Source organism: Belonocnema kinseyi, chromosome 4 (assembly GCF_010883055.1).
Source record: "Belonocnema kinseyi isolate 2016_QV_RU_SX_M_011 chromosome 4, B_treatae_v1, whole genome shotgun sequence".
Classification (NCBI taxonomy): Eukaryota; Metazoa; Arthropoda; class Insecta; order Hymenoptera; family Cynipidae; genus Belonocnema; species Belonocnema kinseyi.
In genome coordinates this window covers 40,713,678-40,725,921 of record NC_046660.1, presented here as the reverse complement: position 1 = coordinate 40,725,921, position 12,244 = coordinate 40,713,678, and the positions used below count along the sequence as shown (strand labels likewise).

The following is a 12,244-nucleotide window of genomic DNA, read 5'->3' as shown; positions in this document are numbered from 1 at the left end:
ATTATAGTTGAAAATTCATCATTATAGATGAAAATTCATCTTTTTGCTTGAAAAGTTAACTATTTAGTTAGAAAAATTCGTTTTTTTAAAGAGAATTAATTTTTCTTTACAAATTAGTCTTTTTTGGTTTAATACAACTATTAAATTAACTATTTATTTAAAAAATTTCCTTTAAAAAAATTATCTTTTTGGCTAAATATTTAACTATTTGGTTAAAAACGTATCTTTTTTGTTTAAAAATTGAACTACTTGGTTGAATTATTGTATTAAAAATTAATTTTTTTAAATATTCACCTTTTTCGTTCACAGTTTAATATTTTTTCCATTTGTTATTTTTTCATTTAATTCAACTGGTTAAAAATTTATCTTTCGGTTAGAAATGTAACTCTTTTGTAGCTAATTTATGTTTGTCCATCCTTTTTGATTGAAAAGGCAAATTTTCGTGTCTATATTAATCTGGTTTGCTTGAGGATTCAACAATTAGGTAGAAATTTACAATACTTGCTTGAAATTGATCTTTTTTGTTAAAAATGAAACTTTTAAATTAAGTTTTAAGCTTTTGGTAGAAAATTAACATTTTTATTAAAATCTAATTCATTCTGGGTTAAAAATTTAACCCTTTTGTAGATAATTTGTCCTTCCGGCTTTAAAATTTCACAATTTTGATGACAATTTTTTTTTTTTGTAAAACATTAATCTTCTTGCTGGAAAATTCATCCTTCTAACTGGAAATTTGATAAAAATTCACTTTTTGTTTTTGAAAATTAAACTAACTTGTTGAAATATTGATTAAAAATTAATTTTTTTAATGATTCACCTCTTTGGTTCAAAATTTAACTTTTTTGTTGACAATTTCCTTTTTTCTTTTAGTTCAACTGATCAAAAATTCGTCTTTCTAGAAACTACGTCATTCATGGTAAAAAAAGTCATCTTTCTTGGTTGCAAATAAACTTTTTTTTAAAAATTTGACTGCTCTTTTTCATTTGAAAATTCAACTATTTTATTCAAAATGTAATTTTATTTTGACCTGAAGTCTCAGAAATTTTAAATTGGTGAAATACGAAAAATATTAAAATAATTATCAAAACTTTAAAAATAAATGACAGTATAAATTTCAAGGATCTTTTCTTAATTCCTGGACTTCTCTACGTTTTCCAGCTTCTGTATTATTCCTCTATTAGTAAAAGAAATTTCTGTTCTAATATAAGTTTCATTTTGTCAGAGATAGATTTTTAAAAGTGAAAATAATGAAATTGAGTCGATTTTCACTGATAAATAATTATAAATCACATGTTTTATTTAACTGCGTGGTAATTGCACTTTCAGCTATAATAAATTTATATCCTTTTCTGAACACATGCTACCTACTCAATATAGATATTTCTTAACTGACAAGAGTCTGGTTCCATAAGTGAATGCTAAAAATGAAAAAAAAAGTGAAAGAGAGAAATAATAAGGTACTTGTTATAATAAAAATATAATTAACAACAAACGTTACATATATATTGCAAAACCAATGCAAGAAATAATGTTTTGAAATGATTCATAAGATTATTATGTTTCTCATGTTTACTTTTTATTATATTGTAAAATCAACAATCGATTATTATACCTTTTCTCTCGCGCAGCTTAAAAATTTAAATATTAAATTAATTTTAATATAAATATTTTTCATTTCATAGTATATATTAAGGGCTGACCAAAAACTACATTATCAATTTAAAAGGGGGCCTTTTTAAATTTTCTGTATTAATTAATTTTTCAAAATAAAAAGTCGAGAACAATTTTCCCAGGAATCTCTAGAAAAGTTCCTTTATTTATTTGAAACGTTATAAATTTCTTTAAAAATGTCAAATTTTTTTCTCGATATCTTCAAAAAATTACATTTGGTTAGAATTCTTGGAAATATCTGTAAATTGAAAATTATTTTTTGTAGACCCTCATTGTAAACTCTCAAGCCTGATTATTAGTATTATCATTTCGATAGTGAAGACAGGTTAAAAAAGCTGATAAATTACAAAAATTCCGTCTTGTATGATTTAAAATTCCTCGAATCTTGCCAAAATTTTCCTTAAATTAAAAAAAAAATTTTAATGTCTTGAAATGTCTCGGATTTTGTTACGACAATTTTTGAAATCTAAAAAAAATATTTTTAAACATTATTTTAAATTAATTTTTCAAGATAAAAAATTATTTTAATTTATCCCATTAATTATAAGAACATTTTTTATTATCTTTAAACCTTTCAAAATCCTCAAGAAGCTTCAAAATGATTATTTACAAATATTAAAAAATGTACATTTTTCAAAACTTTTTTGAAATGTTTTCAACTTATAAATTAATTTTGAAACTTTTTGAAACTTCTAAATGACTGAATATTAATCGATTTTTTTTGTAAAAATTTGTAATCTCGCCTATTGGAAATGTTTGCTTTAAAATCGTTCTCATTCTTTTTCGAAATGTTAGGAAATAATTTAGAATGTTTTATACTGTTTTTCAATTTTTCTTTAAATTTACTTTTCCGAATGAGAAATCAGTATTAATTTAGTTAAAAATCAATATTTTCGGTAGAACGCTAATCTTGATGGTTCGCAATTCATTTAATCAATTGAAAATTAGTTTATTTAATTGAAAATTAATTTTTTTCAACTGTAATTGAATTGTTCCATTTTTTTGAAGAAAATTGATCTTTTTGGATAGTAATTTGATTTTGTTGATTGAAAATTCATCTATTTAGTTGAATATTTAACCAATTTGTAGAAAATTCATCTATATTGTTTAAAATTTGTCTGATTTTGGTTGAACATTCATCTTTTGGGTTGAAGATCCATTATTTCAGTTGAAAAATAATTCTTTAGCTTAAATATTCAACTATTTTGTTGGAAATTCGTTTTTTTTTCAATGAATTTTTGGACGGAAAATTTAACTATTCCATGTTTGGATTAACATTCATTTTCTGCAAATGAAAATTGAACTAATTGGTCGAAAATGTCTGTATATTGTTTAAACTTTGCCTCTCATAATGGAATATTAAGAATCATTAAAGTTTGTACTTGTAAACATTAAAAAATGTATATATTTCTCTAACTTCTTCAAAATGTTTTAAAGTTTGTAATTAATTTTGAATCCTTTTGAAACTTTTAAATGTCTCTTTAACTGGATCGACTTTTTGATAAAAGTTTGTAATCTTGCGAATTAAAGAATTTTCTTTGAAAATCGTCCATATTATTTTCTGGCATTAAAAAAGTAATAATTTAAAATGTTTTATAATCGCTGCTAATTTCTGCTTTAAATTTATATTTCAAAATAAAAAATCAGTTAAAATTTATCCAGTTTTTTCAAGATTTTTTTCCATTTTCCTGAAAGATTTTCAACTTATAACATAAAACTTATATTTTTCTTAGAAATCTTCAAAAATTTACACATTATATTTCTTATATCAAAGTGCTGGGCACGTTTATTCCATTGATTATTATTTTTTATATATATTGTTATTATTATTATTATTATTATTATTATTATTTAGATAACTTCATATTTCTCATAAACCTGCAGTTTGCAGACTTTTGATTTTAAACGGGGAAAAAGGAACGATAGCTTCATCCAATCATAAATTCTAGTTAACGAAGAACAATAGTTTCGAGATTGCGATAGTTTCAAGAAATAATCGAAAATGGCGTCATGCGTTTCTTAATAATTGAGAAGGAAAAGATAATCACGAAAAATTGTAAATGCTAAAAATTGACTTGTAAATGCTGACTTAAATACATATAGATGAGAGAATGTTTATGTTTGTATTTACTCCAAAAAAGGTGATAATTATTTAATCACCTTTTTACCGTGAATATTGAATATTTATTACCAAGGATAAAGAGATTACATCCTGAGAGTGAATGTTCGTATAATAATAGGTTTCAAGTAATCCTAAGACCGAAAGGAAATTAGCGAACTTATGCAATCTGAAATTTCTCTTGGCACAATACAACTTTAAATTGGTAATTTTAACTGGTTGATTAATTACACCTTAGAAAAACTCACAACTTTCATCTCGGTTTATATAAGCAAAAAGTTATTTGCAGTTGAAGGAGGTAACGAATCCAATGCGGCATTAAGCATTCAACGAAGCATCAAATATTTGGCAAACGCTTCTGCGTCTGATCCATTATACTTTCTGATTTCGCAATTCGCTGAAAAATATTTTAGCAGGAGAGTGCACTTACGTAAGATTATTTTATTTTAAGGTAGGGTCAATACGGGTAAATGTGCAGTAAAGAAAAAAAGTTTGAGCCAAAAGAATTGTTTTTTAGTATACATAGCAATTTGGATGAATCAAACTAATTTTATTAATTCGACAAAAATTTAGTTGGTTCCACAAAATATTTTTTATAATAACCGTATTCTATGGTTGAACTAAGAAATTTTTGGTTTCAACCAAATTGTTTTCTGAGTGTTATACCGGTGTTAGCGTGATAAATAAAAAATTTGTCATAAAAATCAAATCAATTCTTTTTTTATTAGCTGAAAATTATATATCTAATTATTCGTAGAAAAAAAATTCATTGCCAATAGTAGACTTCAGACATTTTTCCCTATTTCTATCTTTTACCTGTTTTCGAAGAATTTCTCTTTTTCTCCTGTTTTCCAGAAACCTCCCCTTTTTCTTGTTTTTCGCTTAAATTATGGTAACTGAATTGATAGAACTTAATGAGAAAGTCCAATCTCTTTTGGTTAATTGTTAATTATAAAATTAAACTATTTGGTTGAAAATCAACTTTTTTTGTTGAAAACTCGACTTTTGTTGGAAATTTGTCTTTTTGGTTTAAAAATGTATCACTTTTGGTAAAACTTTAATCTTTTTTTCGCGAAAAATACAATTGTTTATTTAAAAATTCTTCCATTTCGTTGAAATTTCATCATTTAGTAGAAATTTAATTTTTGCTTGTGTGAAGATTTATTGTTTTCGTTAGAAATTTAAGTGTTATGCTAGAAAATTGAATTTTAAACTATGTTTTATTTGAATTATTTGAATCTAAATGCAGCTGTTTGCAATTTTCAACAAAGAAGACATGAATGTTCTTGGTAAAAAATTAATCTCTTTGGTGCAAAACGTAAGTATTTTGATACAAATTTTTCTTTCGACTTAAAATTCTACTGCTTAGGTAAAAGTTAAACTTTTTTGTTAGAATTAATTTTTTTAAAAACTCGCCTCTATGGTTAAAAATTGAACTATTTTTTTTTAATTGTTTTTTTTTGGAGATTTAAATATTCTTTTTTTTCTGTGAAAAGACATTCTTTACAAGCTGAAAAATAAACTACTTGGTTTAAAATTTATGCATTTTGTTGAAAATTAATCTCGTTGCTTGAAAATTCATCTTTTTGGTCTACGATTCAAGTAGTGTGTTAAAAATTGTTTTTTTTTCGGTTGACCTCAATTGGTTGCAAATTTTTTTTTTTTTCGGATAAAATTAATTTTTAAATAAAAAATTTAACTATTCCATTTTTCTTTGAAAACCTATCTTTATAAGTTGAAACTTCAAATACTTGGTTAAAAATTCATGTATTTTGTTAAAAAATTGATTTTGTTGATTTGAAATTCATGTTTCTCGTTGAAGATTCAACTTAAAAAAAGAACTATTCTGTTAAAAAATTTTACTTTTCGAGTTAAAATTTCAACTGCCTTATAAACGTTTTTAAGCTTCTTAATTGAAAATTCAACCATTTGTGTGCACCCATAAACTATTTGGTCAAAAATTCATTTATTCTGTTCACAATTTAATTATTTTATTGGAGTTATCTTTGCAGGTCGGAAATTTATTTTTTTTTAATTTGTACTATTGTATTAATAATTGATATTGACATATTGACATTGATATATTTTTCTTAAAAATTCAACTATATTGCCAAAGTCATAGTTTTTTTTCGAAAATCGAACTGCTTTTTGAAATTCGTCTTTTATGATTAAAAATTCATTTTTTATAGCAAAAAAATTACGTTTTTTGTTGCAATCTATAAATGAATTCTAAAAAATGTTGAAGAACTATTTGGTTGTTGTGCAATTATTTAGTCTATAGTTCATTATTATTTGTTGAGAATTAAACTATTTGGTTAAAAATTCATCTTTGTTGACTAAAAGTGAACTTTCTTATTAAAAATTCATATTTCCGGTTTTAAAAATTAAATGTTTTTTAAAACATTCAACTAATATTTTTTTGTTTTCGAAAATTCATCTATATTGTTCAAAATATAATATATTTTCATTTGAAATATTAGGGATTTAAAGCGGTTTATATTTAATTGAATACGTCATGTAAATTAATTTTAGTTAAAAAAAAATTATTACCCTATTGTTCCTCTGTTTTTGTGAAAAATCATCCTATTTATCCTGTTTTGAGAACATTTTTGTTAGTGAAATCTGCAATACATCACTGCTGGAAAAAAATCGCAATTGCTATATCCGCTTTTAAAAACAGAATTTCTTCTACCATAAAACCAGGTTTATATGTACCATTTTTTAAGGATTTTTTTTATCCGTTTATGGATTAAAAGATTAGATTTTTATCATTTTTGATTGTAAATTATTACAAGATAAATAAACATCAGACTTTTGGTCAGTCTGATAATTGTTTTTTTCTCTCCATTGAGAAATACAAAAATCGGCCAACAGTTCGAGAATAGTTGAAGAGGTCACTCACCCATATTGGCCTATTTTAGAATTTTATGGTCTTACAATATTGCAAGTCCATCTACTTATAAAAAAACAAATTAAATCAGAAATGAAGTGAAAGAATTGAAAAAAAAGAGTTCATGGAAAGAATCTCGTACCATTAATTCGCAATAAAAAAAATATTGCCACATTGAGAGAGAAACATACTCGCAAGTGACTTTTCCTTTGAGTTATGGGTTAAGGCAGGTAACGTACTGAGATTTGTGCAGCTTGGTGAAAGTAAGAGATATGTATATATTGTGTAGATACATCTTTACTGCTGAGATCAAAAATCTTAAGTGCAGGGTCACCTTTCAGCTCTCTGAATTCTGTCGAACAATGTATCTCTTCGGAAACAATTGCTCGAAAAGTGTGCCATTGGGAAAGAGAAATAAGCCATAATTTACTACTTTTAATCCTGAGGTTATTGCATTGCTTGACATTGAATCACGGACTGTCCCACTTCGTTTAATTTGATTTCAAACCTTCAATTTCCTCAGTTCTATTTTCTAATTAACCTTTCAATATTACAACGTATAATTGAGGTTTTGATCCATAAAATGTTTCTATTGCAATTTGAAAAAAAGATGCATATTTTCATAAAAAAGAAAAGAATCAGCAAAGAATCAAAGCAATCAGCCAAATTCCCTTCTCCTTCTTATTTCTTTCGTCTTTTTTATTTTTATTATTACCAAATTACAATAAAAAAAATTTGTCAAAAATAATCACCAACGTTTTGGCACTCATAATATATCACCTTTATCAAGGCAAGACAAATTTGAGCAGGCAGGAACAGCAACGAAACCGCAATTCTCTCTTGGTTTCGTTGCTGTTCCTTCCTGCTCATATTTTTCTTGCCTTGATAAGGGTGCTGTTGTAGGAACATTTTATAGTGGTTGCCCGGATTTATTCGTTGGATTCTTGGAATTATTTTCAGGAATTCTGCACATTGACTTGATTATGGGACGTTAAATAGAATTTTTAATTTAATTTTAATCTCATTTAAATTTCTTAAATGTTGGTACTTTTTTACCAGCTTAAGTTTTGATTTAGTAAATTTTTTCCTAAAATGGTTTATTCAGAAATTTTGAGGCCAATTCCAAATTTGCTTGTAATGACTACGACGCATCCTGAAAATATTTGTCAAAAAATTTTTAAAAATTATGCAACGAAGGCGTCTGACATCTACAAAAAAGCGTTTCGTAGTACAATGAAACGTTAATTCTCTCAAACCTCCTCTTTCATATTTTACCGCCACTAACTCCCCTTCTCTCCCCTTTTCAACCTTACATTCAATTCCCTCAAGTAATCCTTCGCTATCTCTACTCTTTCCAACTTCTTTCTTCTCTACTACCCTCTCTCTCTTCGCATTTGTTCTCACGTCAATTCCTCCATTAGCCTTTCTCAATTCCAATAATTTCCCTTACGCCCACTCCCTAATTTTCCTTGCTTCATTCACTGCAAGCACGCTCTTCTTCAACTACTTCTTCCTCTTTTTTTTACTTCCCTCTAATCTCCAGATAAGATTCCTCTTCTATTACTACCCTTCCACAGCTATGAATTTCCCTCCTCCTCCATCACTTACCTTCCCTAATTTTTTATCACTTTCTTTGCTTACCCTCTCCTTATTTCTCCTCATTTCCCTTCATTTCCTCTCATTTATCCTCAAGTTTACTACTGTTCCTTACGCTTAGTTCCCCTACTTTCTCTCCAACCATTTCCCAACTTCTCCTCCGCTGATTTCCTCTTATTTTCCCTACTTCACTTCCCAACATTTGCCTCCGCTCTCCCTACTTTCAATACCCTCATTACAAACAAAAAATATTAGTACTGGTTCTTAGAATGCTAAGTTTGTATTAATATTTATAAATATTTCTCTTCACTTCCTTTTAAGTTTCACATTTCAATTATTTAAAATATTACAACATTCTAATTCTTTATGTTCATTTTCATTCAAATTTCCTGCTGTCAGTTATCCAATATGGCTGCTTCTTTGAACGTATAATTAAATTTTTAATTTTTTTTTATTATAAACAATTAAAAATTACTATTTAGTCTGCAATCATTAGTTTATTATTGTTTGGCATTTCAAGTACAAATTAATACAATTTTTTAAACCTAATCTCCCAAACTATATTTTATATAAATAATAAATTTGCAAAGTAAAAACAAACAATTTATTATTTTTATTTGATTCACTTTCAATAACAGATATTCTGAAAGCAACTTTCAACACAAAGAACACACAAAATATGTGCACAAAATTTATGTTTGGAAGAGTATTGTTTAAACAATGGCGGAACAATTATTTTTAAAAGCCAAATTTTAAAAATGTTTATGTTTACTGAATTACACATTCGTGTATGACACCTGTTCCACTTCTTTCGTAAAATATGTATGAAACGAGCTATTAGGAAAAAAAACTTTTTTGCTTCACAATAGCCAAAAAAATGGGTTATTTTGAAAGTTCATAACTTTTGACTTATCTGGACTAGCAGATTTTTTTGTAATTTACGTATAATTCCTTGCACTATAATTTTTTTGAAGCTTTATTTACACAATTTTATCCGTAGATAAATTAATTTGAAAAAACTGAATACACGTAATTAGAGTTGGCCAATGCTTAAAACATGGTCAACTCTGGGAGGTCATATCTTTTGACCTATCGAGGCTAGCTTATTGTTTTTTTTAGAATTACTCAAAATTGCATTTACTTTATTTATTATTCAGAATATTTTTTCGTGAAATTAGCAGATTCCAAAGTGAACATGAAAACTTGAAAATTAAATTTTTTAGCCACATTTTCAACAAAAATGCGCTTACTTCGAAGAATCATAACTCTTGACCTATTTAGACTAGCCGGTCTTTTTTTTTAATTTACGCATAATTTCTTGCACTATAACTTTTGCTCTGGCATTATTAACATAGCTTTATCCACAAACATACTATTCAAAAAAGTGAATACGAGTCATTTGCTTTGAGTCATATGTGAAAAATGGTCAACTTTGGCAGGTCATATCTCATGAACTACCGGAGCTTGGTTATTTTTTTCAGAAAAACTGAAAATTGCAACTTTTTTTCATCCAATATTTAGAATATTTTTTCGTAAAATTAACAGGTTACAAATTTCAAATGCAAACTTCAGAATGTTGTTTTTCAGCTATTTTTTAAACAAAAATGCAGTTACTTTAAAGGATCATAACTCTGGGCCCATTTAAGATAGCAGGTTTTATCTATTTCTCAAAAAATTTTGTCTTATTTCATTCTAAAGTTGAACAATTTGCTCTGAAATGCAATGTGTAGGGTCAATTCACGTAAACACGATTTTTTAAACCTTTTTAAAAATTTTTTTGAGATACGCAAATGAGAATTAATTTAAATTATAAAAAATGAGCTTATTTTATTGAAAAAAAACTTTATATTATTGGTTTATTGAAATCTGCTGACTTGCAAGTATCCTATATGGAAAAGTGTCACAATGGAAATCGTTCGATCGATGAGAGACAAAAGCTAAGAATTTGCAACTCATTTTATCGTGTGCCACGTTTCAATTTTAAATCTTGTTGAAAGTTTTCTAAAAGAAATTTATCATTAACCTGTAAATTGATTTAGGATTGGTAGATTAACTTGAATCGCATAATTTAATCATTTTCTTTTTGTCTTTTTTTACTACAATTATCTTTTATCGTCATGTTTAATAAAAAATGTTAAGAATTACAAAACATTTTTATTTAACAATATTTTTTACAATTGATTTTTAAAAAAATTTTATTTTCATAAATTATGGGAAAATGGTTAAATTTGTATAAAAAATGGCTATTTGGCTGAAATCTTGCAACAATTCTTTTAAAGGTAACAATTTAAAAATAAATAACTGTTCAAACATTTTTTTAATTCTTTTCAAAATACGAAACAGTATAGTTGTAGATAATGTTTTAATTGAAAAAATAAACTATAAATCATTAAAATTCTACCATTTAAAAAAAAACTGGTGAAAAGCAAGACTAAGAAAAAAATCAGTTGCAAAAAGTATTTCCAAAATAATTAAATTCCATAAGTTATAATATTCTTTCACGTAAAATAATGTTTTTTTCCTTTATAAGGAATTACTTATATAATTTCAATTCGCAAAATCATAGAAAATTGTTGTACCAGAGATCTGATTGTTGACAAAGGAAAGAATATTTGAGCTAACGCTTTCGGAAATACGCACATTTTCCTTTTTAGTCTAAACAGAAACTTGAATGCATTAATTTACTAAAACTTATTAATTCACTAGTTTAATTTAATTTATATCAAATGTTACAGGACTATGCGAAGTGGAAACAGGACAGTCAAATATTATCCTCGACATCGAAGAAAGTAAAGGCAGCGGTGAGTAATAAAATCCTTGTATAATTTTACATAACATTTTGTTCTTTTATAACCATTTTATTGTGTGGAGGCGTATAAATATTCTCCTAATTTTATTTTTTTGAAATTCATATGAGCGAAAAAAAAATGATATACTATTTATATTTCTCTGAATTGACAATTATCCCAATTTTTATTATGATGAATAACCATTTGCCATAATTTCTGTAATTCTGTATTATTATTTGATATAATTTTTATTATTTTATTATTTGACATAATTGGTTTTTCCAAATTTACATTATTTGAAATAATCTTTATTTTATCGAACAACGATTTAAAATAAATTTCATTGTTCCAAATTACCGTTTGACATAATTTTTATTTTTACGAATAGCCATATTTGCCTACATTTTTATTTTTTAGCATTTCTATTGCGTATAATTTTTATTTTACCGAATAACCATTTGTCATCATTTTTATTATTTCGTATTACCATATGGGGTCTTTTTTATTCTTTCAAATCGTTATTTATCATTCTTTTTACTCATGCTATTATTATTTATGTGTATCCTGTCGCCATTTTTATGAAAAATGCCATTTATTTTTAGTGAAAATTTGGAAAAATGAAAATGATGATAAATGACCAATTCCACTCGAAATCCGTAAATATTTCAAGAAAGGTCTACGTAATTTTATCAGAATAATTTTTTATTCAAAAAAAAAAACATTCTAGAGTGAAAATAGAGGAACACTTATTTTACATTTTGAGCAAAAAGGTAGAAATGATTTTTCAAAATGCAGTATATTCCAAACGAGTATAGATATTTATTTTTTCAATCCTTAAATGTAAACTTTGTCAAAACTCCCAGTTCCTAAGATTAGTATTTTTTAGGATATATGGTAATATTTAGGGCATACCTTTCGAGTTTCGTTCTTGGTAAACCACTGCTTCAGATTGTACAAATTATTTTTTCAAAATTTAATTTTCGAATTTTTCTCGAAATCAACGAGAGGTATACAAAAAATGTTCAAAAAAAAGTTTACACATCCAGAAAAGTTTTACAAAAAATACCTCCTGCTCTTTTGCGAATTATTGCATTCTTAACGAGAAAAAAATTATATTTATAGAATAAGTTTTCCTGATTAAAAAAAATGGTTTAGTCTGGATAAAACTAAGGGGATGCC

General features: G+C 26.0%; 1 protein-coding gene across 1 annotated transcript in view; it reads left to right on the top strand.

Moving 5' to 3' along the window:
• Window positions 1–12,244, top strand: part of LOC117171395 (cadherin-99C) — a 313,631-nt gene that overhangs the window by 198,997 nt on the left and 102,390 nt on the right. The window contains exon 3 of the mRNA XM_033358668.1: window positions 11,012–11,077. Within this exon, the coding sequence (XP_033214559.1) occupies window positions 11,012–11,077 (66 nt within the window). The remainder of the gene's footprint in view (window positions 1–11,011; window positions 11,078–12,244) is intronic.